The sequence below is a fragment of the Penicillium riverlandense genome (genome assembly GCF_028828495.1).
Source record: "Penicillium riverlandense strain IBT 135883 chromosome Unknown utg000008l_segment0_segment0, whole genome shotgun sequence".
In the NCBI taxonomy this organism is placed as follows: Eukaryota; Fungi; Ascomycota; class Eurotiomycetes; order Eurotiales; family Aspergillaceae; genus Penicillium; species Penicillium riverlandense.
Window position 1 is genome coordinate 3,085,137 of NW_026643199.1, and position 22,903 is coordinate 3,108,039.

General features: G+C 56.6%; 11 protein-coding genes across 11 annotated transcripts; 4 read left to right on the forward strand and 7 right to left on the reverse strand.

Annotated features, from left to right (window-relative positions):
- Nucleotides 1–275: 275 nt before the first annotated feature.
- Nucleotides 276–3,223, reverse strand: N7474_010207 (uncharacterized protein; the record flags this gene model as incomplete). Its single annotated transcript, XM_057201617.1, has 4 exons — nt 276–545; nt 574–742; nt 794–1,914; nt 1,970–3,223. 4 exons carry the CDS (start codon nt 3,221–3,223, stop codon nt 276–278), a joined length of 2,814 nt encoding a protein of 937 aa, XP_057049604.1.
- A 412-nt stretch (nt 3,224–3,635) lies between these two features.
- On the forward strand, nt 3,636–6,109 carry N7474_010208 (putative actin binding protein; the record flags this gene model as incomplete). Its single annotated transcript, XM_057201618.1, has 4 exons — nt 3,636–3,840; nt 3,897–4,084; nt 4,140–5,969; nt 6,023–6,109. 4 exons carry the CDS (start codon nt 3,636–3,638, stop codon nt 6,107–6,109), a joined length of 2,310 nt encoding a protein of 769 aa, XP_057049605.1.
- A 227-nt stretch (nt 6,110–6,336) lies between these two features.
- N7474_010209 (dynamin-related GTPase DNM1) lies at nt 6,337–8,830 on the forward strand (the record flags this gene model as incomplete). The annotated part of the gene is made up of 4 exons (XM_057201619.1): nt 6,337–6,435; nt 6,485–7,277; nt 7,346–8,454; nt 8,516–8,830. 4 exons carry the CDS (start codon nt 6,337–6,339, stop codon nt 8,828–8,830), a joined length of 2,316 nt encoding a protein of 771 aa, XP_057049606.1.
- Nucleotides 8,831–9,191: 361 nt separating this feature from the next.
- N7474_010210 (uncharacterized protein) lies at nt 9,192–10,708 on the reverse strand (the record flags this gene model as incomplete). The annotated part of the gene is made up of 4 exons (XM_057201620.1): nt 9,192–10,189; nt 10,258–10,274; nt 10,339–10,364; nt 10,427–10,708. The coding sequence occupies 4 exons, from the start codon at nt 10,706–10,708 to the stop codon at nt 9,192–9,194; spliced, it is 1,323 nt and encodes a 440-aa protein (XP_057049607.1).
- Nucleotides 10,709–11,031: 323 nt separating this feature from the next.
- N7474_010211 (uncharacterized protein) lies at nt 11,032–14,122 on the reverse strand (the record flags this gene model as incomplete). The annotated part of the gene is made up of 3 exons (XM_057201621.1): nt 11,032–12,831; nt 12,890–13,679; nt 13,917–14,122. 3 exons carry the CDS (start codon nt 14,120–14,122, stop codon nt 11,032–11,034), a joined length of 2,796 nt encoding a protein of 931 aa, XP_057049608.1.
- A 264-nt stretch (nt 14,123–14,386) lies between these two features.
- N7474_010212 (ELMO/CED-12 family protein) lies at nt 14,387–16,122 on the reverse strand (the record flags this gene model as incomplete). The annotated part of the gene is made up of 2 exons (XM_057201622.1): nt 14,387–15,796; nt 15,856–16,122. The coding sequence occupies 2 exons, from the start codon at nt 16,120–16,122 to the stop codon at nt 14,387–14,389; spliced, it is 1,677 nt and encodes a 558-aa protein (XP_057049609.1).
- A 262-nt stretch (nt 16,123–16,384) lies between these two features.
- N7474_010213 (protein phosphatase regulator REG1) lies at nt 16,385–17,896 on the reverse strand (the record flags this gene model as incomplete). Its single annotated transcript, XM_057201623.1, has 1 exon — nt 16,385–17,896. One exon carries the CDS (start codon nt 17,894–17,896, stop codon nt 16,385–16,387), a length of 1,512 nt encoding a protein of 503 aa, XP_057049610.1.
- Nucleotides 17,897–18,678: 782 nt separating this feature from the next.
- tma22 (putative RNA binding protein Tma22) lies at nt 18,679–19,437 on the forward strand (the record flags this gene model as incomplete). The annotated part of the gene is made up of 4 exons (XM_057201624.1): nt 18,679–18,742; nt 18,792–18,811; nt 18,875–18,962; nt 19,022–19,437. 4 exons carry the CDS (start codon nt 18,679–18,681, stop codon nt 19,435–19,437), a joined length of 588 nt encoding a protein of 195 aa, XP_057049611.1.
- Nucleotides 19,438–19,505: 68 nt separating this feature from the next.
- N7474_010215 (uncharacterized protein) lies at nt 19,506–20,834 on the reverse strand (the record flags this gene model as incomplete). The annotated part of the gene is made up of 2 exons (XM_057201625.1): nt 19,506–20,184; nt 20,230–20,834. 2 exons carry the CDS (start codon nt 20,832–20,834, stop codon nt 19,506–19,508), a joined length of 1,284 nt encoding a protein of 427 aa, XP_057049612.1.
- Nucleotides 20,835–21,128: 294 nt separating this feature from the next.
- On the reverse strand, nt 21,129–21,571 carry N7474_010216 (CGR1 family protein; the record flags this gene model as incomplete). The annotated part of the gene is made up of 3 exons (XM_057201626.1): nt 21,129–21,269; nt 21,320–21,465; nt 21,526–21,571. The coding sequence occupies 3 exons, from the start codon at nt 21,569–21,571 to the stop codon at nt 21,129–21,131; spliced, it is 333 nt and encodes a 110-aa protein (XP_057049613.1).
- Nucleotides 21,572–21,843: 272 nt separating this feature from the next.
- Nucleotides 21,844–22,870, forward strand: amcA (putative mitochondrial ornithine carrier protein AmcA/Ort1; the record flags this gene model as incomplete). Its single annotated transcript, XM_057201627.1, has 2 exons — nt 21,844–21,954; nt 22,016–22,870. 2 exons carry the CDS (start codon nt 21,844–21,846, stop codon nt 22,868–22,870), a joined length of 966 nt encoding a protein of 321 aa, XP_057049614.1.
- Between the last annotated feature and the right edge of the window lie 33 nt (nt 22,871–22,903).

A 22,903-nucleotide genomic window follows, 5' to 3' on the forward strand; every position in this document is an offset into this window, starting at 1 on the left:
CTATAATCCATGAATGATGTCTTGAAAACCATTTGGGACCTTGGAGAACATGCACAAGCTGTAGTGAGTCCCCGAGCCCCAGCCCGAATTAATCCAATAATCGCCCAGGCTTAGCTAGAGAAAGCAGACAGTCAGATAGGAATTACTTGGTACCGGAGGGACCTGGCTCGAGCAAATGGGATGGAGTCCTAGCCATGCATGGATTCAATCGGCCGGACGGAAAAGAGGATCTGGGAATGGCGAGAAGCCTTACGTCCCTATATGAAGGGTTTCGATTAATGGCTGTGATCATCCCAGGACTGAACTCGGATACTTCCTCTCCGGGCCCTCTCGTGGACAATCCCAGGGAAAATCTTCTGTTCCGGTGTGCCATCTGCGCCGGCAACAGAGGCTCCCATGGCACCACTGTTGCTCACTGGCGACGAAAACTCGCCAGTCGGGACGTGAGGGGATCGGCCGTTTTGCGTCGATGCCGGAACCGGGGGTGAGGAGGATGACTTGTATATTGAAGCCTGCGGCTCTATACCAAAAGAAGAGACTGGGCCCTGTGGAGCGGGATCACGGGAGATGGACACTTGCCCCGGTTCTAGAGGTGGAAATGGAAGGTGAGCTCACAGTCGCAGCGGAAGACCGGACTGATCTATACATACCATCCGCCGAGGTCTGTTTGGCACTCTGCAATGAGCTAGGGGCCACCCCGTTGCATTCGTCCGTGGAATTGCCATCCGCATATCGCTCAATCCTGGGGACCGTCAGCTCTGATCACCTTGCCCCAACCAGCATGACTACTCACAAGCCTCGTTCTCCAATCAAAGTCTCCTGCCTGAATGCCTCGCGAATATCTGGCACATTGCTCTTGGCCACGTTGTTGCCAGCGACCCCAGGCAGGGCGCAGCTTGAGCCCAGCCATCGCCGTTTCAAGGAAAGCTCGAATCCACTCTGGTCCACAGAATGCTTGGCCAGCTCACACATATCCACGGCGCTGAACTTGTAGATCTGGGCCGCCACCGAATATTCCTCTATTAGAGGCTCTTTGGTGAACGCAAACTGCAGCGGATCGTCGGTGGACAGGGAGACGTTGAGCCCGCGCTTGAAGAAGCTGGCAAAGGGATTTTTGTCATACGTGAGGAAGAGCGCATTGTTACTCAGTGGCGACATGGCGATGCCAATCTGGTCCAGGTAATAGAGATATTGCAACAGAGGCACCTTGCGCAACAGAATCCCATGACTGATGCTGTGGCAGCAAAGAAAGGCCACGGCCAGGTGGTCCGGGTCACCCGCTTCACCACAATGCGGACGGAGGACAAATGTGTTGAATCCCCGACGTTTGCGCCAGTTGTTGAGGGAGGCGATGTTGGCAAACATGAAATAGATCCAATAGCTGTACGGCGGGTTTTGCTTGGTATCCCATTCACGAGGGATGGGATACTTCCGGTACAGCCGACGCTCTGCCTTGCTTTCATCATCCACACTGTCAAACCCTACCACGCGCTGCAGGAAGATATGGAGTTTGGGATGAGTGGATGGATCTCTGGTCACTTCAAATAGCGGCTGGAACACATTGGTAATCACCTGCTCAAAGTTTTCCATCATGCCGCTTGATTTGTACACATCGTAGAGACGCGGCACCTGAATGAGCCAGCGGACATTGGGCGAGAACAGCTTGTTGTCCACCACCCACGCCGCCAGCTTGTCCCATTCCTGAATCGATCGCCCGTAGATCGAAATGCGCCACTCGACCATCTGATACTTGCTGGACTCTAGGTCCGAGATGACTTCCTTGGTAATTTCAGCTAGATAGCGGCCTTTGATGTAGTTGTCTGTTTTAAGGAAAATTTCACGCAGCCGGGATTCCCCCACTGGGTTATATTTGAGGTTAAACTTGTCGAACCGATGGAAGGAGTCGGTATGCGCCTATCAGACCCCCCATTAGCGATCGAGGTAAGTGAGAAGAGGGAAAAAAACATACATGCATATCTAGCGTGTCGATACTCAGATCATAGGCTGTCAGATTGATACTCTCAAAGACCTCCCGCAAGGTCAAATGTTTCCCGTCTCGGAAGAGAACCACTTCATCGGGGGATTTTCGCATTTTGCTCTTAATAAAGCGCAGCAAGTGCTTCTGGTTCATACATGCAGAGTGGTGGACGTGCGTGTCCACCTTGCGCACGTTATAAAAGTCCCGATGAGGCACTTTCTTGCTGTCGGCAATCTCCTGATATTCGTTCAACAGGGCATACAGCTGAAACTTGCCCTCTAGGTACGACAGGCGTTTGAAGGCGAAGCTCTTGACCGGTCCATCGGTCGAGACGTCGACCACGGAATCCAGATCCATATAGAAATCACGCAAGGATGGGATCTGGACGATCGGCTGGTGCTGATCCGCGGCTGACGAGGACTCGTAGACCTGATAGACGCTGTTGCCATCCAGCCGGTAGACCAAGGGGGATTCACCGGGGAGTGGCATCAGTTCGGCCATGTCAAAATCTTCCCCAATGTCTTGGCCCATCTTCCTCTTCTTTCCCGTCCAATCTGACGGGCCCCCGACATTGCCTGGCTGGTATTCCTTCCCATCATCCCAAGCTGGCTCCGGAGGCGGAGGGTAGATCTCCCACTCGGACTGATTCCGGGGATCATCCCCCGGTACCTGCAGCGAGAAATCCATGTACTTGGATCGCCGGTCCAGGAGACCCTTGATCTTGCGATAGATGGCCGCCAGCTCCGTTGTCACCGCATAGCCCGCTGAATCGGTGCCCTGGGAAATGCCCAGCCCCACGTTGGCGTTCGCGAGGCCCTCTGTGGCCTCCAGGGCCGGGGTCTCGGCCGGAGTGAGGTGGTTTCTCGCAATGGGGCTCCCATCGACTTGGTGAGAGGGCCGGTCTCCACCCACAGGTCGCAGAGGCAGCGAGTCGGCCTCGATTGTCATTGCTTTGTCGGTCAGGAAGCTAGGATCGGTGGCGCTCGCGGGCAGTTCCTCGCCGTGAAAATCGCCCGAGTGGCCGGCGGGGACAGGGCTTGGAGGCACGGTGTTGTCGCGGGATGCCAGCTGGTGGTGCTGGTAGAAAAGCTTTGCCTCGGCGTGGCTCAGCGATTTCTCGTAGGCGTAGTCATAGGTGGCCGTCTTCTGCTGCTGATCTCTGGGCAGCAGCGGCGGCGGCGGGTGGGAGTCATCTTCCTGGTCGCTGGAGATATTGGGATACGGGCCGCCGGCGTCGGACCCCATGACCGAGTGAATGGAGGCGTCGGTAGGGAGGGAGCTGTACGAGGGAAGCTAGGTAGATGCTTGAAGTGGGTTGGTGTGGGTGAAAAAGAGGAAAAGAGAGAGAGATAGAGCTCTCCGGGTGGGTCAGTCAGTGATGCTCACTCAGCCCAGCTCAGCCAGCTCCTTCCGCCACCTTGTTGTTGTTGGCTCCTCCTCTTCCTCTTCCTTGCCCTTCCCTTAATCATCACCACCACCATCATCATATCACCCCCAACCGATCCCAGGCTGTACCTAACAGCTCCATAACCTCGCTCGCTCTTCACGGACAGTGTATGCGTTGTGAGACACTGCCGTTCTCCCCCCACCACGTGGACCAAATCGTGTGCCGCAATTGATTGCTGCCTCCCCTCCCTTCCCTTCCACCCCGGAAGCCATGGCATCTCTCAACCTCTCGGCCAATGGGCCCTCCATATCCAAAAGCTACCAGGCCGTGGTGAACGGCCAACCCCCTGCCGGCAGTGCAGCGTCCCCGACTTATGCCCAATGGGCGGTCTTCTCGGTATCGACTCCGCTAGTCAACACGTTCCAGCAAGATGCAGGAAACAAGGAGAGTGTCCTCAAGGTCCAGACAACGGGCGGTAAGTCCTCGTGGGATCTCTCTGAGGGGCGCCTAGGCTAACCAACCACGCCGCAGATGGCCAATTGGCCGATCTGATTGAGGAGTTCTCGGAGGGGCGAACCCAATTCGCCTACGTGAAGGTGACGGACCCGAACACTGGCCTGCCGAAGAATGTGCTCATTGCCTGGTGCGGAGAAGGTGTGCCCGAACGCACCAAGGGATACTTCACCAGCCACCTGGCTGCCGTGTCCAAATTCCTACATGTGAGGGATCCCCTTTCCTGACGAGGACTTGATACTAACACAGATCCGGGTTTAGGGTTATCATGTGCAAATCACTGCCCGCGCAGACGGAGACTTGTCTCCGGAGGGCATCGTTCAAAGAGTGGCAGACTCCTCTGGCTCCAAGTACTCCGGGGCGGAGCCTTCTGCCCCCGCCCCGGGACCCCGCCCTCCGGTTGCGAGCAAACCCGTATTCACCCCGACCAGGACGGGCGGGCTCGCACCTCCGCCGGTATCGGCTGCTCCTCAGCCTTATACCGCTCGGAGAGGAGTGGATGATGATGGCTGGGGACCGGATGCGCCTCCGGTAACTCGTACCCAGCTCGAAAAGGTCCAATCAGCGTACAAGCCGACGAAAGTAAATCTGCAAGAGCTCAAAGCGGAAAACAACTCTCCGGCCTACCGACAACCGCCCACTGCGGCTGCTGAAGAACATGGCGATGTTGTCAGGGGCGGATATCAGCCCGTGGGCAAGGTGGACATTGCCCAAATCAGAAAGCAAGCTGTGCAATCAGGCGACATGGCAGATGATCGCCCCGCGCCCGTCAAAGGTGCATATGAACCTGTGGGCAAGGTCGACATCGCGGCTATTCGAGCTCGGGCACAGAAACCAGAAGATGCGGGCGTTGCGAGCGGAGCACCGAGCATTGGAATGCGTGATCAGCCCCCAACCACCACCACCTTGCCTGAACGTCCTGCGGTCTCCAATCCAGCAGCGCGTCTGACGAGCCTGCCGAAGCCCAAAGTGGCGAACAAATTCGGCGGGGGCCCGGCTTTTGCGGGGACCAAACCGCCTCTCCCGAGCGCGACAGGCCCGAAGCCGTCGAATGTGCAGATCGGGAGTGCCAGCCGGACGTTCGCCGATGAGGGAGGAAAAACGCCTGCTCAATTGTGGGCGGAACGGAAGGCTCGCGAACGCGGTGAAACCCCGTCGCCGACTGTCGCGGAGCCTGCCTCAATCCCAAGCCAGATCAGCGGCTCGGGTGCTAGCTGGAAGAGTTCCTACACCGGCAAAACATGGGCCCCAGTGCAGATTGCGTCTGCGACACCCGGGGGTCAGGCAGATGTTGTGGCCAATGAACCTTCTGAAGCAGAAGCCTCGGCGCCCAGTGTCCGTGATATTCAAAGCCAGTTTGCTCATGGGAAGGTAGAGCAGCCTGAACCAAAACGTGCAATCCCCATTCCCGGACTTCCCACTGGTCCGACTGAGCCTGAGGTTGGACGTGATGCTCAACAGCCCGTCCCGAGCCCGCCACCACAGCCACGTTCTCCCACACCCCCGACTCCACCCGTCCGGGAGGGTTCGCCTATTCGTGTCGCCATGCCTGTTGGCCGCGGCGACGTCGCGGATGCTCATGAGGAACAGCACTCTCCGCCTCCCGCCATGCCAATTGAAAGTCTTCAGGAGGCCGTCCCAGACGAGAGAGACCTTGAGGAGAGCTCCCACGACCTTGGCCGCGCGGCTGCAGAAACCACCGCTGCAGAAACCACCGCTGCCGATATGCAGCCACAGGGCGGGATCCAGGCAAAGGTGCAGTACGATTATGAGAAATCAGAGGACAACGAGATTGACCTCCGGGAAGGAGAGTATGTTACGGATATCGAAATGGTGGACAAGGATTGGTGGCTGGGCATCAATGAGCGTGGTGAGCGCGGACTCTTTCCCGGAAACTATGTTGAAGTGGAAGACCACGTCGACATGGCCGGCCATGAAACCGCGCCTGAGCCAGTGTCGGAACCGGAGGTTGCTGCAGCTGCTGTCCCGGCGGCCAGTTCTCAGGGCCCTACCGCTACGGCGCTGTACGACTATGAGGCCGCCGAGGATAACGAGATTAGCTTTCCCGAAGGAGCAAAGATTGAGAATGTGGTAAGTGTTTCCCCCTCTGCTTGGAGTGTCTCCTTGCTCAGCCGATGCTTTAGGAATTCCCGGACGATGACTGGTGGCTTGGGGTGTATCATGGGGCGCAGGGGCTGTTCCCTGCCAACTACGTGCAGCTGGATCAGTGAGGGAGGTGTACTGTACATGCCATTTTTTTTTGAATGCTACCTCGTACTATCAACACTAGATCTATAAATTGATCACTCAGGATGTAGACGACGTCACCTGCCGATTAGGTCAGCCGTATCACGTGTTCCATCAACAGGCGCCGATCCAGATCCTGCCGAGAGTCACTTGCACGCGCCCCTTCGCGTCTTGCTCGACTGTGCCCCCTTAGACCCCATTGACTTCCATCATGGCTTCACTGGGCGAGGACTTGCTGGTGACAGTCAACAAGTTGCAGGACTTGGTCTTCAACACCATCGGCAATGACTCCCTCGACCTGCCCCAGATCGTGCGTGTCCCCTGTCCCATCCCGCTCCATCTTCTAACTCGGCTCGCAGGTTGTTGTGGGTTCCCAGTCGTCCGGCAAGTCGTCGGTGCTGGAGAACATCGTTGGCCGCGATTTCTTACCCCGGGGCAGCGGTATTGTCACCCGGCGGCCGTTGATCCTGCAGCTCATCAACATCCCTAGCGAACGCCACGATAAGCCCGAGCAGGATGAGATTCATATCCCACATACGGCTGCCAGTGTCGCCGGTCAACACGAGTGGGCGGAGTTCCACCACCTTCCGGGTCGCAAGTTCGAAGATTTCGGCCTGGTGAAGCAAGAAATTGAAGCCGAGACCGCGAGAATTGCTGGAAGCAACAAGGGCATTAACCGACAGCCGATCAACCTGAAGATCTTCTCACCCCATGTGCTCAACCTGACTCTGGTGGATTTGCCCGGCTTGACAAAAGTGCCAATTGGCGACCAACCGTCCGATATTGAGAAACAGACCCGTACCTTGATCCTGGAGTACATTGCGAAACCGAACAGCATCATTCTGGCGGTCTCTCCGGCTAATGTCGACCTGGTCAACTCGGAAGCGCTGAAGCTCGCCCGCCAGGTGGATCCCATGGGCCGGAGGACAATCGGCGTCTTGTCAAAGCTGGATCTAATGGACCACGGGACCAATGCTATGGATATCCTCTCCGGGCGAGTGTATCCCCTGAAGCTAGGGTTCATTGGTGTCGTAAACCGTTCGCAGCAGGACATTCAGTCGGGCAAGTCTCTCTCTGAGGCGCTTCGAGCCGAGGCCGACTTTTTCGTCACCACCCAGCGTATCGAAACATGGCCAATCGATGCGGAACCCAGTTTTTGGCCAAAACGCTGAATACAACTCTCATGTCGCACATTCGGGATCGGTTACCGGACATAAAAGCTCGCCTCAATACCCTGATGGGTCAAACGCAACAGGAACTGGCCAGCTATGGGAACAAACAATTTAGCGGCAAGGAACACCGAGGGTCCTTGATCCTTCAATTGATGACCCGATTCGCTTCCTCTTTTATCTCGTCGATCGATGGAACGTCGTCGGAAATCTCGACCAAGGAGCTCTGCGGTGGTGCCCGGATCTACTACATCTTCAACTCGGTCTTTGGCAACTCTCTGGAAATGATTGATCCCACCCACAACTTGACGGTGTCGGATATCAGGACGGCAATCCGCAACTCGACCGGTCCTCGTCCCAGTCTGTTTGTCCCGGAATTGGCATTTGATCTATTGGTCAAGCCGCAGATCAAGCTGCTGGAGGCTCCCAGTCAACGATGTGTGGAACTGGTCTACGAGGAGCTCATCAAGATCTGCCACACATGTGGCTCACAAGAGCTGATGCGATTCCCTCGCCTTCAGGGGAAACTCATCGAGGTGGTTTCCGATCTTCTCCGTGAACGCTTGGGGCCGTGCTCGGGTTACGTAGAATCTGTCATCTCGATCCAAAGAGCCTACATCAACACCAACCATCCTAACTTCTTGGGTGCCGCGGCTGCCATGTCTTCCATTATTCAAACCCGGCAAGAAGAGGAGAGAAAGGCGGTCATGGCAGAAGAGAAGAGAAAGCGGGAAAAGCGACGCGTCAAAGAACTTGGGACCGCCAACGGGACTGCCTCTGGAGGGCTTGATGAGGAGGAGTCGCAAAACTTGCCTATTCGGAGCCAGTCCACAAAAGCCCGAAGCATGTCGCCGAATGTGGGCCGTGGGGAGAATGGCATTGCGGCAACCTTGAATGGTGCGCAAAATACAGCTGCCCTTGGTGGTTCGAACACCGCACGTGATTCTTTCTTGAATTACTTCTTCGGGAAGGAAGGTGGATCGTCTCAGAACCTGGCCTCGCCGCCGCAGGCCGGCACGCATTCAAGGCGGCAAGCTGGTCATGCGAGCGAGTCTAGCATTAGCCAGAGTATCCGTCAGGCTGAAATGCGGTCTCCGGTTATGCCATCAGAGGAGTACGCTGCTCCACCCGAGTACGGTGGCGGTGAAGTGTCTATGTTTGTAAGTGTTCTTTGAACTGGTTTCCGATTTCCGTGCTCTCGCTGACCTTTCGTGCCTACAGCCCCATAACAATGCCGAGCCAGCCCTTACCGATCGGGAGGTGCTTGAAACCGAGTTGATTCGCCGTCTGATTTCATCCTACTTCGGCATTGTGCGAGAGACCATTGCCGACCAGGTTCCCAAAGCCATTATGCATCTCTTGGTCAACTATTGCAAAGACGTCGTGCAGAATAGACTCGTCAGCGAACTCTATAAAGAGGATCTTTTCGGCGATCTGCTTTACGAAGACGATGGCATCAAGGCCGAGCGCGAGAAGTGTGAGCGGCTTCTCGAAACCTACAAAGAGGCCGCGAAGATCGTGGGCGAAGTGCTATAGATACGACCCTCCACGGTCTTCTTATTTTGGGGTATGTATGATTTGAAGTGTGTGGTCATCAAGATTACGCTTCATGTTCCTCTCAGATGGGATGTTTCCTCGCAGATGTGTCTTTGTAAATTATGGACAGTGCCTATCGATATATCTATCTTCTTCCAGGCTCTTCCGATCTGGATTGCTTCTCTTCTCACTTGTTCTCTCCGCACCATTAGCTGAGCTTCTGCTGCCGTTTTGTTCTTGTTTATTCGAATTCATTTCTATGCTTTTTTCGATTGTGCAGTCTCAGCTGGTATATATTAAACAAGCGCTTGGATCTATAAACAATTACCCGACACAGAGCCGATGCAAACGAAATGATCCATCACCGAGCCTTCCGCGTCGAAGCGTTTCGTAGGCGGGCGCCCTCAAAGCCGTACAGTCCACCCCCGACAAAGACCAGGGCCGCCCCGACCAGAACACCTGATGCAAGATGATTCCCAAAAAGATAAATGGACAGCAGAAGCGAGACGAGTTTCCGGATATTCAAGACAATGGTAACCGTCAACGATGAGGACTTGGCGGACAATAGATGAACACCGCGGATGCACAGATATTGTGTCAGCGCGTTCATAAGAAGATATGCCACTTGTACTGGAAGTTGTGCGAGAACCGACTGGACGGACTGGTACTCTTGCGCCTGCGCCAAGAACGAAAGAGCCGAAGAGGTGGACCCGAGTCCCGAGTTCGTATTGGCGGGAACCTGGGACAAAAGAGATGGCGTTGAAGACACTACTCGCCATTGAGATGACAGCTGCGGGTAGCTAGTTAAGAAAAGGGGCAGTGACAGTGTATGTGAATAGAAGAGAGCCTCTTTCCAATGGTCTCGCCCATAGGTTGCGTATAGCTGGTCCGCGTAGATTCCTTGAAAGGCCGATAAAACCATGGCCAATGCGAGGATCGTGAAGCCCGTTGCGGTGGTCATCAGCGGTGTCTCGCCGCTGGGGGACCCGATTTCAATTGCATGTCCCTTGGCGCGAGCATCGGCCAACGCCGCTGCCACGACACCCGCCGTCAACATGGCCACGGAGAGGATCTGTCCCCGGGAATAGCGCTTGTTGTTAAAGAGATACCCAATGATCATCGAGGCCACCGGACCCGCAGACCGAAGGATGATGTGTAGCGGCACCGAGATCTTGTACGCGAAGGCCCAGTTGTTCAGAAGATTGACCGTCACGAAAAAGGCCGTGTATATCAGCCATGATCGCAAGGGGATCGCGCGTGGGCTGAGGAACAATGCCCGGGGACCTGCGGAGAAGGACAGGAAGTGCGGGAGAGTAAAGAGTGCACACAGAATGAATTGGGCGAACGTGATCAAAGGGCCTGCTTGCCGGGAGCTGGATCAGAAACCGGCTCATGGTCTGGATGTCGGCGGGATCGTGGGGGCTTACCGGCAGTCGGTTGTTCTCTGAATTGAACAAGGCGTTAGCAATGTCCTTTCTTTCTTTTGGGGTACGATGTGCACCACTCACTTGATGATCGCTTCGAGCGTGAATACCTGTCCCAAAGAGTCCGTCAGTCAGTTCTGGGCCTCGGCGCTGTCTGGGGTCTGTTTCTCACATTGGCACAGCAACCCCCGAAAATCAGGGAGGCCATCAACACCAGAGTGGCCCAGCTGGGGACCGCTGCATGTGCGGCGGCGGCGATCAGCACTGTGGTCCTACGTGGCTTATCTTTTTCCAGCGCGTCGTGGCCGCATGAATCACCCTGGGCGTCTCCGGACTTGCACAGCGATGGGGTGATCAGTTCCTCGGGTGCGTTGATGGCGGACAGCTGGACGGAATTGAGCTCGTAGGAATCCTCATATCTCCGTTTCGCATGGCCGTCGCTGTCATTGAGCATATTCTCTCTCGCCTGTCGGGGCAGAAGGAAGAGTCCCGGTCAGTGTCTCGGAATGTTTGTGAGCAGGGACGAGGCGGACCTGGCGCGTCGGGACGCTCTCTTCCTACAATGGCCCTTCGTTTCACACCTGGGTGGTGTCCGGTATTCTTCCGGGGTTCAATAATCCGGTCGAGACAGGATTGAAGTGGTCGAGTCCGGGGAGAGGAAATGGAAGGAAGTGGTGGAAGGACGGAGAAGAGGCAGAGAGATAAGATAACATCGCGTTCGCACGAACTACGCTACGCTACCAGAAATATATCCATACAACAATAACAACGACAACATTAGTCTATAATATCATCGTCACTCAGAATCAGCTTCTCTTCCTCATCCGTCGGCGCCATCGGAGTCTCAGTCCAGCTGCTACTGTGCTTTCCCGGCAATAATGACGGATCGGTCAGATCGTCCATTGCATCGTCGTCCCCAGTGTTTTCGCGGCCTGTGGCACGAAACGTCGTGATTCTCTCCAGCTGCCGGCGCTCCGACTCCTGCCGCTGGATTTGCGCCATGTAGGGCAACTGGTAAAGAAGCGCATCATGGCGGGAGAGCATCGTCGTCACCGTCGCAGGGTCTACGCTGGCGGATCCCAAGTGCCCATGTTGCCCAATTCGGCTGCTCCACGACTTGACACCCGAAGAAGGGACATCCAAGGCTGGAGAGAGATGCAGCCCACCAGATGGATGAAGAAATCGCTTCATCCAGGATTCCACCAGGCCCTCGACCTCCTCAGCTTCACGCCATAAGCGCAGTGAGGCCGGATAGAACATCTTGTGGGCATCGCCTGGCCGGGTCCGTCCATTCCCAGGCGCCAATTTTCGATTCACGGGATATGGAAGAGCAAAAAGAAGGCCTCGGGTAGCCACCTGGAAACTGATTTCGTCCTGTCGCAGTAGATCGATGCCTCCGCTGACACTGGTGGCGCCCGTTCCGACCCCTGCCCGTGCACCATGCACAGAGCGACGATCAATGCCGAGGAGATCACTGTCGGAAAGGGCCTCGATACAGTCGTTTATAGAATCGGTGAACGAATGACCCTCACACGACGGCGGGTAGTTTTCATGGAGAGCACAGATAAAAGTCGAAATGTCAGTCCCGGTCTCATCAACCAGCTCATTGACTGACACCTGTGAGACCTTGTCGCGACGATAGTGACGTAGATGATCGGGTGGCGGCGGCAGAGCGACTGTTGGATCTTGCAGGAGGCTCTTGTCCTCACGCTTGTTGTACACAATCTTACCAACGGCGTGAAACATCCCGAGACTCGACTCTCTCTGGCTGATCGTCTTCAACGACTCCTGTTCCATCGGAGTGAGGGCAACCTGTCCTCGGGTGGACTTTTTCGTCTTGGTTGCCAAACTGCCTCCCCATTTCCCAGCCCCGTCGCCCTTCAGACAGAGAAATTCGAGAGATGAGACTGCACTACGAATATCACCAAGCTCAGAGATCCGGTCCAATACTGCCGGGCCCGGAATTTGAGCACGCTTGGAACTTCGGGCCTCCTTTTCGAGGATAGTCTGCAACGCCTTTTGCATCAGAGTGGGCGCGATCTTGTTGAAATCTAGAATCGTCGTGCCGGGGTGATGATATAGATTCGGTCCAAGCAGACGATGAACGGTCAGGTTCTCTGTCACCAACGATGTGGAGCTTAGCAATGTCTCAGACATAATGATGACAATCGGAGGATGCGCTAGTCCATCATCTTCTCGGGCATTATTAGATCGGGGTCGTGCTGAGGCGGCCAAGTAGCGCTGTAGCGAAGCCCTGAAAGCTGTCAGACTGGAGGACGACCGGTTCATTGCTGGAAACTCTTCGATTAGAAGAACCCGCCTGGGAGAAGCATTGGCTGTCCGGTCTTCTTCTTTTGGAGAAGCGTTTGTCGCACCCTCCAAGTCAAGCCCGCCAAACTTGTCGCCTCGGGTGAGAAATTCGTCAAACTGCGCGCTCGCCGAGACATAGTCCCGGGCCGTATAATCGGAGGCCGGGGGATTCTTCCACTCGATGATATCGAAACCAAGCGGCGCAGACAGAAGCGAGACAGTAGTGGTCTTCCCACAACCCGCAGCACCACGAAGAACGAGTAATCTCTGCCACTGTTAGCAACCCAGAACCTTTGACAGCGTCCTTTTCTAGCATTGTACATACCTGAGGACGTCTCCCCGCAAATACATCTTCCAGCCACTTTTGCACATCAGAGACCTTGCGTTTGTGGACCGCCAGCTCGTCCAGATTCGAGGGAGCAAATCGCTGCGCCCATGGCCGTCCATCGGGTTCTATTGATAGACTCGCCGTGGAGCGTTTAGTTGCGGGACTTTCTGGGAGGAGGAAGCGCTTGGCATGTCGCGTCGGGTTCCGTGATTTGATCAAGCGTTTTGGTTCGGACGGACGAGACTCATTGTGGCCCTGCCTAGCTGATTTGGCGCTGTTCTCCAGATCTGCACTTGCACCGGCGAGGTGCTGCGTGAAGATTTCATCATAGGAATCGTAATCGTCTTCAATGATATCGTCTTCGACGGGTCTTTCCTTCGAGGTCGACTCGGGCTCCTGTTTAACATCGAATTTTTGTGAGGACCATCGCTGGCCCTCTGTTGCCGGCTGGAAGAAGCTGTGCAAGGAATGGGACGGTTTGGAAGGGGCCCTCTTTTGCGGGGACGTGGAGGCGGAAGGGCGTTTCGATGGCGCCGCTTTGCTGGCTCGAGAGCGTGCATTCAGCTTGGAACGAGAGGGTCCGGTGGTGAGTGAGCTTGAATTGGCCGTTGCGATGCCCTCTGAGCGACTGGAGATGGATGGCTGAGCTGGCGAGCGAGAGCGAGACAGGGGGCGCACGGGTTCATCGTCGTCGTCGGAGCAAACGATTGTACGCTGCCTTTTCGAGGGACGAGTGTCCATCATGGAGCCAGCGGATAATGCATCATCCTTTAGGCGCTGAGCCTGACTCCGGGGGAAACACGAAGAGGAAGAGAGAGAGAGACGACGCGATGGACTATCGACGATAAGATAAGCCACAACTTTGTGATTGATTGAATAACAATACAACAGAGTAGAAATAAGTACAAGGAATGTAATAACGATAATCATCATAATAGAATACAACGGTTGAAAATCAAATGCAATACATAGCACGATGGGTATAAGAAGAATCATGCTCTCGTCAGTTCAAGCGCCGCCAAACACATCATAGTAGTAATCCTCGTCCAGACCCTGCCGCGAGGGCTCCCGGGGTGCTTCGCCCGCAAATGTGGCGTCGTCAAACCGAACGTTGAGCAGCCGGATTTTCAGCCCGTAGTTGCTAACCAGGTCGATCAGCTTCGTCGTCTCGGCTGTGATGGGCTGCTGGTTGAGCAGCATCAGCAGCCCGTCCAGCCATTCCGACGCCATGCTGTGCGACGAAGGCCGCAGAGTGAGGAGGACGGCCTCCTTCTGCGTTGTCCTGCTCCCCGACCGCGCATGGCCCTGGCCCTGCAAGTGACCCGTGGATGTTGATGATTGCACATAGCCGTGAATCGTGATCTTGGTCGAGGGCTGGCGCGGCGCCGTCTTGACAGTGGAGGAAGATGAGTGATCCGGGGCAGAGGATACGTTGGACACCACCGAGGAAACAATCGAGAGATCAACTAAATTAAAAAAAAAAAGCACAAAATATTAGAGCCAAATAAGGGTCTGGAGAGAAAGGGACTCACTCTTTTCAGGTAGAGAATCGAGTTCCGGAGCCTTGTCGGCCATGGAGTCGAACTCGCCAAAGTGGAGATATCGCCGATTATGCGACAATTGAACGTATTGGTACGCCGCGCGAGATTTCTGTGTCGCAGCGGACTCGCTCTTGGGTGCGTCGAGCGAAAACCAGGCGCCTTGCAACAAGCATCGGATCCGCTGTTCCTTGACAAACTGAAGGGCTTCGTGCTGGAGTTCCTCGCGCACCTGCCGGAGGTGCTGTCCCCAGGCATCTTCGTACGTGAGTTCCAGGAGTTCCATTTGCAGTTCCCGCAATCGCTGGTACTCAAAGTCGGCTAGCTCTTTCTCGATGTCCTGGACATCCTTGGTTCGGGCTGCGCCCCCCACGACGGATTCGATGAGGATGCGGACCAACTCGATGATCTTGTCCAGATCCTCCGACTCGGCCGCCGTAGCCTTCCACAGGCGGAAAAAGCCCTGCAGTCCGGCCACATGCAGCCGCGTCCAATGAAGGAGCAGGGGCTTGAATAGTTTGTCCATGCTGGTGCGCGACTCCATGATCAAATAACTCTTAGCATCTTCCATCTCGGACTTGTCCACTTCGAAATGTTCGTACAGGATCGCCGTGACGGCCAGCGATGCGCGGGCAATCGGACAGCGTTGGCGTGCGGGCTTGGTCGACTGCTCCAGGAGCATTTTCTGGAACTCATCTTGATGGCTGCGTACATAGTCCGCCAAGTCCATCATGCCCAGATAGCCCACTTCATAGAATTCTGCGGTGGGACTCTCCGTCTCAAAGCCCAGCCGCCGCCACTTGTCGGGATGGTGTCGACGGGAACGCTTCGTCTCGTCTCCATTCTCCGGGTTCTCATCGGTGCCCCTGTCCGGGTTGCTGGCCAGATAGACTCCCTTCAAAGCTCGGCGATGCTCAGGCTTCTCCTGGTTCACGGGGATATCTCGCCACTTTCGCAGCAGCACTTTGGTGAGAGATTGAAACTCCAGTAATGGATGTGCAAGGTCCTGGAGCGCCGAGTCTTGCATGAGGACATAGACGGCTCGAATCACGCCCAGATCCTGCAGTTTCTGAATGAACTTGGGCCACTCGGTCTCCGAATCGTGGGTGATGGAGTCGCGCATGAGGGAATTGATCAATTGGAGCGCATTGGCGCACAGGGCGTGGTCGGCAGAGGACAGGCGACTGACGAGCATCTCCAAAAACTGCGGGTAGATGGCAATGGCGGGTTTCAGGGCGCGGAAGCCGAACAGGCCCGTCTGCGACTTGTGGCTGTCGGAGTATGGATGCGAGACGACCGAGACGAGGATGGACATGGCGCCGCGTAGGATATTGACCAGCGGATGGGTGACAATGAGTTCAACGATCTGGCGAGCAATCAGGTCAGTTCCGGTGTCTTCTTCGGTCCCCATGGTGCAGCGCTTACTCGCTCGACGAGCTCCTGGTCGACAAACTCCCAGCCCTTGTCAACCTCGAGCAGACGCGCAAAGCTGGTCAGACTGTAGGCCAGGGTGTTGCCGGTGGCATGGAGGGTCAGGTAGCGCAGGCGCGTCAAGCCACCCTCGGCGATGAAGACGTCGGCGAAGGAGGGATCGCCAATGTTGCCCTGCAGCTTGAAGACGGCCATTTTGCGGGCAGCATCTTCATCGCTGCCCAGCCGTTCGACCAGCTCGGCGACGTTGACGTTCTCCATGGTTTGTGGAAAGAAAGAAAGAAAGATTGAGACCCGGGGGAGGGAAGTTTTGCCGGGATGTTCAAAGTCAGGGGCCACAGGTGGGTCCGATGGTGAGAGGAACTACGATCGAGGTGGAAGTATAGATTGTTTATAAATATCGATTATTTATCAAGAAGAAGATATCGGTGGGTATGTACATTTCGTGGCTCGTTTGTTTTATGTTACTCATTACATGATTATAGGGCCGGCCGACCTGCACTCTGCCGCGCGCAAAGGTCTTTCATCTTGCCCAGCCCACGTTCCAGATGACAAAGGCGATGTCCCTCGCGCCGTTTATGGAGTCAACAACTCGATCCATCAAGCTCGCGCTAGTCGCCTCGCCGTCCCCTTCGTTCATGCCCGAGGACTGCGGCCGGTTCAAGTCGGTCTCTTCCTCGGAGACAAACCACGGTCGATCCCGGTAGTAGTCGGCGGCCGACCCGTACTGGCCCGTGAAATCCAGGCTGTCATCCTCCTCGTCATCTAAGAGGAAATTGGCTGATGGCCGGGACGGCCGCAGGGTCTCCACGGACGGCGTGGGGGATAAAGATGGCGACGACGACTGCTGGGCGGCCCACCGGTCGAGGATTGACTCGCGGGGTTCTGGGGGATCCTCGCGATACTTGAGGGTCGTGGATGGCAAAAGAGCAATGGTTTTGCCTTCACCGCTGAAACTGTTGCGCGGCGTGCTCCGGTTGCTGGCCGACGCCTTGCTCGGGGCCGATTGCCTCATCATGACCACACCATCGTCCGAGGACGACTCGTCATCCACTGCTGGCCAGTCATCTCCGTCGTCGTCGCCTCCCTTGACCTCCACGGCAATGCACTGCACGACTTCATTATTAAAGTGGATGTGGCGCCGTTCGCTGGGAGACGTCACGCCGGAGGAGGTCGCCGAGGTGAGTGTGCCGCTCTGCGAATCCGTGGAACTGCCCGTCCGGAACTGTTCAATATCGGTGTTTGATCGTCCAAAGGGCGGCCGAGTGCGCCGACGCTCAGCTTCCTGGGCCTTCAGAATGGCGCCGGCATGTTTGAGAAGGGTATTTTGGGACAAAGACCGTTGCAGGATGGTCTCCGAAACGGTTTTTTTCTTCAGGATGGGCCTAGGCGTGTGGAGACGACTTGGGGGTGGGGAGAGCCCCGAGACCGTCGCGCTGCTGGTGGAGGTCTTCAACGGACCGTAGAGCCAGGTGACATCGCAGTCCTTGAGCCAGTTCAGCGTCTCGGGCGAGATGGTCCCGATTTTGTCTTTGGTCTTGGTCCAGGTTCGCCAAGAGGCGTTCTCCAGCCGTACGCCATTGCTGTACTTGTCTTTTCGGGAGGTGACATAGCGCCACGAGGCCCAGATGTCCTCTTCGGCCCAGTCGTGTGAGAGATAATCCACATGCCGGGACGGTGGTTCTTGCTCGATGGAGGTGTCGTCGGCCGCTGGGCTCTGGACCGGCCACGGGGCTGGACTGGTCGACGGTAGCTCGCCGGAGACAGGTTCTTTGGCGGTATGCCCTTCGTCATAGGAGGGCAGCAGCAGATCTTCGTCCTCCAGGGAGAGGCTGCTCAGAGTGGTATCGGGGGATGGCGGGATGGAGGAGAGGGTCGATGTGACAGGGCTGGGGCACTCCCTAGGCGAGTCATGGTGTGGCATTGGAGGTTTGGGGGACAAGTCGTCGAGGAAGTATCGCTGCGCGGTCGGCAAGCGCTGCGGGTCGGAGGCGAAGCGCGAGGTCTGGTCCTGCTGGCTCAGCACGGCAATCATGGCGGTTGTGAGGAGTCGAGTCTTGACAAGGGCGGTAGCAGCAGCACGAGGGCTGGGGATCAGGAAGCAGAACAAGCCATGGAGGTAGAAGTAGATAAGAGGAGGGGGCAGCAGCAGCAGAAGAAGAAGAAGAAGAATGTGGAGGGTAAATCCGGAGGGACGAGAATAATAATAATCATGGGTGGCAAAGATAAATCTCTCGATCCGAGCGCAGCGATCGCTCGGACCAGCACGGGCTCAGGATTGGTGGCATCGCACAGAGATTCATGGATGGTCCTACCTCTCTCGCTTTACGTAGGACATCATTACTTGATTGAAGACACAGACAATTCCTACTCCTACGCTCCTCCGCTCTGATTGGAGATCCGAGAAAAACCCAGTGAGATCGAGGCATCGGGGCACGACGCCTCCAGAAGCTCGGGCCTCTGGGCTCTGTTCTGGACCAGCTCCAGGCACAGATAACGCCATGCAACGACGCACTCCACTTTCCTAACGGCCATTGATGTTGCCTCCGACCGGGGGGGAATGAACTCTGTGCGCGGCTGGCTGTCCTCCGGTCTCTTATCATCCTCTGCAAGCCAACGGGTGTGCATGCAGGCAAGGTTTCACCGGATCCGAGGACCGTGGGATCAGAAACAGAGGGAGGGAGAATGGCAGGGCAAGGGAGGGCAGCAAAGCAGGGTCGGGGGGGGGATTAGCTAAGTGATTATGTCACCCAACACCCTCTATCTCTGCCCCTCGATGAACGATTGTTGACCTAGGTTTTTATTCACTCATCAACCATGACAGACGTGGCAGAGTCTGGCCCCCCCGAGCCCCAAGCGCGCCATGTCGTCTACTGTGGAGGTAAGAAAGTCATGACGCCATCCTGCACCCATCGTGCTGACCCGCCCAGTGTGCACCCTGCCGCCGGAGGTACGAATGGGAAAGATCCAAGCTCCCGCATGGGGCCAATTAACCAACCATCCTCAATTATAGTTTTGCGAGTTCGGTGGCACCGCGAAGAAATGTGAGGAGTGGCTGAAGGAGAACCAATCCGATCTGTGGAATCGACTCTACTCCGAAGGTACTTGCGGCACCCATCCCCGTCCCGCCCACCCACGCGCTGACAACCCGCCCGTCCAGAGGCCCTGAGTGCCAACCTGTCCACCCTCAAGGTCTCCGTCCAGGAACGGGCCGCCAAAGATGCCGCCAAGAAGGAAGCCAAGGCCGCACAGAACGAGGCCCGCGATGCCGAGCGCAAGGCCGCCTCCAAGATCCAGATCAAGCGTGTCGAGCGGAACAAGCGCAAGTATGTCACCGTGGTCATCGGGCTGGAGGTGCATGGCCTGGAGAATAAAAAGGTGGCCAAGGAACTGGGCAAGAAGTTTGCGACAGGCTCCTCCGTGACCAAGTCCCCGTCCGGCACCGAGGAAATCACCGTCCAAGGCGATGTGAGCGAGGATGTCAAGGAGTGGCTGGTGGATGTCTACGGCAGCAAGGTCCCCGAGGCCAACATCGAGCTCATCGAGGATAAGAAGAAGAAGAAGGCCGAGGCATAAAGGGAGAAAAAAAGGGTATCATGACATGACCGACGTAGCATTACACACAGAAATGAATCAACCACCATTCACAGATCTTCCAACAAGGCCAATGGATCGTGCCCCGTAGGCGTAGCCGCGGCCTCGTGCGCCGCATCGAGGCTTGTGTGCAGTTGCTCTTGATGAAGGCTCTCGAGGCGATCGGCAAGGCTCGATGGGCGCGGCATGGGGAAGCTTTCGGGTTCGTGAACGACGGACTCCACGACCTCGGGGCTCGTCACGGGCAGCGGAGGTTGGGATGCCGGCCAATTCTGCAGGATGATGGCCAGTGCCAGGACCAGCACCGCACTGGTGACAATCATCCAGAAGATGCGCAGTCTTCGGCTGACCCGCGTCTGCCATTCAGCCTCCCTCCGCTCCCAGCGGTCAATTTCCTGCCGAACGGCCTCGAGCCGGTTCCCCAAATCCTCCACTCGCCGTCGGCCGGTCTTCATCCGTTCCTCGAGAGCGTCGGCTTTCTGAACCTGTGGTTCAAACCCCTTCAGCTCGTTGATCTGTTTGCGGATCTCCTGGTCTAACCCGGCCGTCTCGCGTTCAAAGTCATTGAGGAGGGTCGACGCAGAGTCGGAGAGTTCCTGAAAGGACGCAATGGTCGCATTGAGGGCCGTGACCTTCTCCAGCAGGTTGTAATAGGTGTAATCGAGTCGGCGGGTGACATCGGTGGCCTGACTGCCTATCGAGGACAGGGCCGTCCGCAGATATCTTTGGCTGGAATCAGTCTGTAGTTCCTCGCGACAGAGACAACAAGCTTACTGTTCGCCCTGTTTCCGCCGCTTCTTGACTATATCGAGGTCGTCCCGATTCTGAATCCCCTGTCGCCGAATCGGGCCGAGTTGGTCTGGGAACTCGGGCACGTCGAGGAGACTGCCCTTCCGACTGCCCGTGCCCAGTCCAACCGTGGAGTCGGACCCCCAGCGAGTGGTGCGCGTCGTCTCGCGGGTGATTGGTCGTAGCAGCCCATCGTCACTCTCCCGATCCTTCTCCCTTCCCGACCAAGTTGGCAGCAGCCCGCGGGCGCTGGCCGCCGACGAGGCGAGGTGGTTCATGGGTCGGGGCAGGCGGAGCTCTCGTGACTTGCTGTGCTTGTGGCGGTGATGGGATGATTTCGGGCCGTCGAGGCCTAGCGGGTCGATCAGTAGCTGTCGCGGGGAGGGCCGACGTCGCGAGTGGGGATCGGAGGTGTTGCCATGACCCGTGGGCCCGTCCAGCTGGGTGCCTGCAAACGGCTCGTCCGAGATCGGGAGCGCAGGGCCTGGGCTGGACCGGTGGCTCCGGGGCGTGGTTGCGCCATGGACCAGAGGGAAGGTGGCCGGGGCGTGGGTGGAGAGTGGCAGGGGATGTTTGAAGGAGAAGTCCATGTCAGGACATTCTGATGAGGTTGGGGATGGATGGGAGAGGATGAAGAAAGGTGACGATGTTACATGTACCTCAGGCAGCAAGATCGGCAGAACACAGCAGCAAGTCCGAGCACTCGAGGAATCTAGGTACGTACTCTAAATACTCTATAGGTATACAGATAGATTGAAGAACTCGACGATGCAAATAAGAACATACGATGCGAAAAAAGAACAGACGATGCAAAAAAAGAACAGACGATGCCAATAAAAAACTCAGACGCGACCGAAGAAAACGCCGACCAGCATGACTGTTGCTCAGGAGTTGAGCAGTTTGTTGCGCTTCTCCCGTCGCTTCAACCGCTCGACACGCTTATGATGCATCTTCTCCGCCATCTTCTCGTACCGCTGCTTCTCCTCCTTGGCCGCCCGGCGATCGCGGATGCGCTGGATCTTGGCCTGCGACCGGTCAGCACCATCCACCGTGGTCTGTCCGACGGGAATCATACCTGTCGCTCTGCCTCCTTCTCCTGTTTCATCTCACGCTCGCGCTCCTTGACAGCTTCGTGGGTCTTGCGGGCTTCTTGCCGCTTGGCGTAGGAGGTCAGGCCCGCGGTGGGACGGAAGGCCTTCTTGGGGGTGTGCCACTGCTTGCCTAATGGGTGATGTTAGTTAGTACCGGAGTCATCGAGGCCATGAATGGATCAAGGAATACCATTCTTGCGCAGGCCCGCAGGCTCCTCGGCTGGTGTGGACGACATGATGGATGGCAGACACGAAGTGGAGCGCGCCGGACGAGTTTTTCAACCTGATCGATTATTATCAGATCGGATCAGATAAGTGGTTCTTTTTTTCTGCCCGAAAATTCCCTTCTCGTTACACCGCTTGGCCTCCTCTTCGTCAGAGCCTGAAGAATTCCCTCATCTCATCGCACCCTTTCACATAAATACCTCACTCTTCCCACTCCAGACCATACCATGCTCCAATAATCCTCTTCTCCCCTCACTCCTCCCTCTGGTGATCGCACTCCTTGATGGCCGCGGCGGAGCATGCAATCCCCGTCACCGATGAGAGACCCATGGAGCGGCCGTCGCTGCCCCCCAACCAGGGTCTCGAGGCTGTGAAGGATATTGTCTTTGGATCGGTAGGATCCCCTCCCTCCCTGTCAGGTATCGGGCAAAGATTAATGGTCGGTGACTCTATAGACAGCCGGAATGGCTGGCAAACTCATCGAGTACCCTTTCGACACCGTCAAAGTCCGACTCCAATCTCAGCCCGCACACCTCCCTCTCCGTTACACCGGCCCCCTAGACTGCTTCCGCCAGTCCTTCCAGGCAGATGGCGTTCGAGGGCTCTACCGGGGCATCAGTGCCCCGATGACGGGCGCCGCCGTCGAGACCAGCTGTCTCTTCTTCAGCTATCGCATTGCCCAGGACCTTCTGCGCGCATCCATTTACCCAGACACCGAGCAGCTGCACTTCCCCGCCCTCGTCCTCTGCGGTGCGGCGTCCGGCTCGGTCACCTCGTTGGCCCTCACCCCCATTGAACTCATCAAATGCAAGATGCAGGTGCCTGCGGAGTCGGCCGGTCTGAAAGCCCCGGGTCCGTTGGTTCTGATCACATCTGTTTTTCGCCAAGAGGGTCTGCTGGGCTTCTGGCGCGGACAGCTAGGCACCCTGATTCGGGAGACCGGGGGCAGTGCGGCCTGGTTTGGTGGTTACGAAGGCGTGTCCTCACTCTTCCGGAAATACTCTCACCAGTCCAGCACCGAGAGCCTCCCCGTGTACCAGCAGATGATCGCGGGTGCCGCCGCCGGAATCAGCTACAACTTCCTGTTCTACCCGGCGGACACGATCAAGTCGCGGCTACAGACCGAGGACCTCTCGCGGCTGCCGGTCAACAGCGAGCGGCAGACCTTCTGGAGCGTTGGCAAAGCGCTGTGGAAGCAGCAGGGGATCAAGGGCATGTACCGCGGCTGTGGCATCACCTGCGCTCGTTCGGCGCCCAGCTCGGCCTTCATTTTCGCCGTCTACGAAGGATTACGACACTATTTTGGATGATGATGATGATGATGAACATTGTTCTATTAGAAC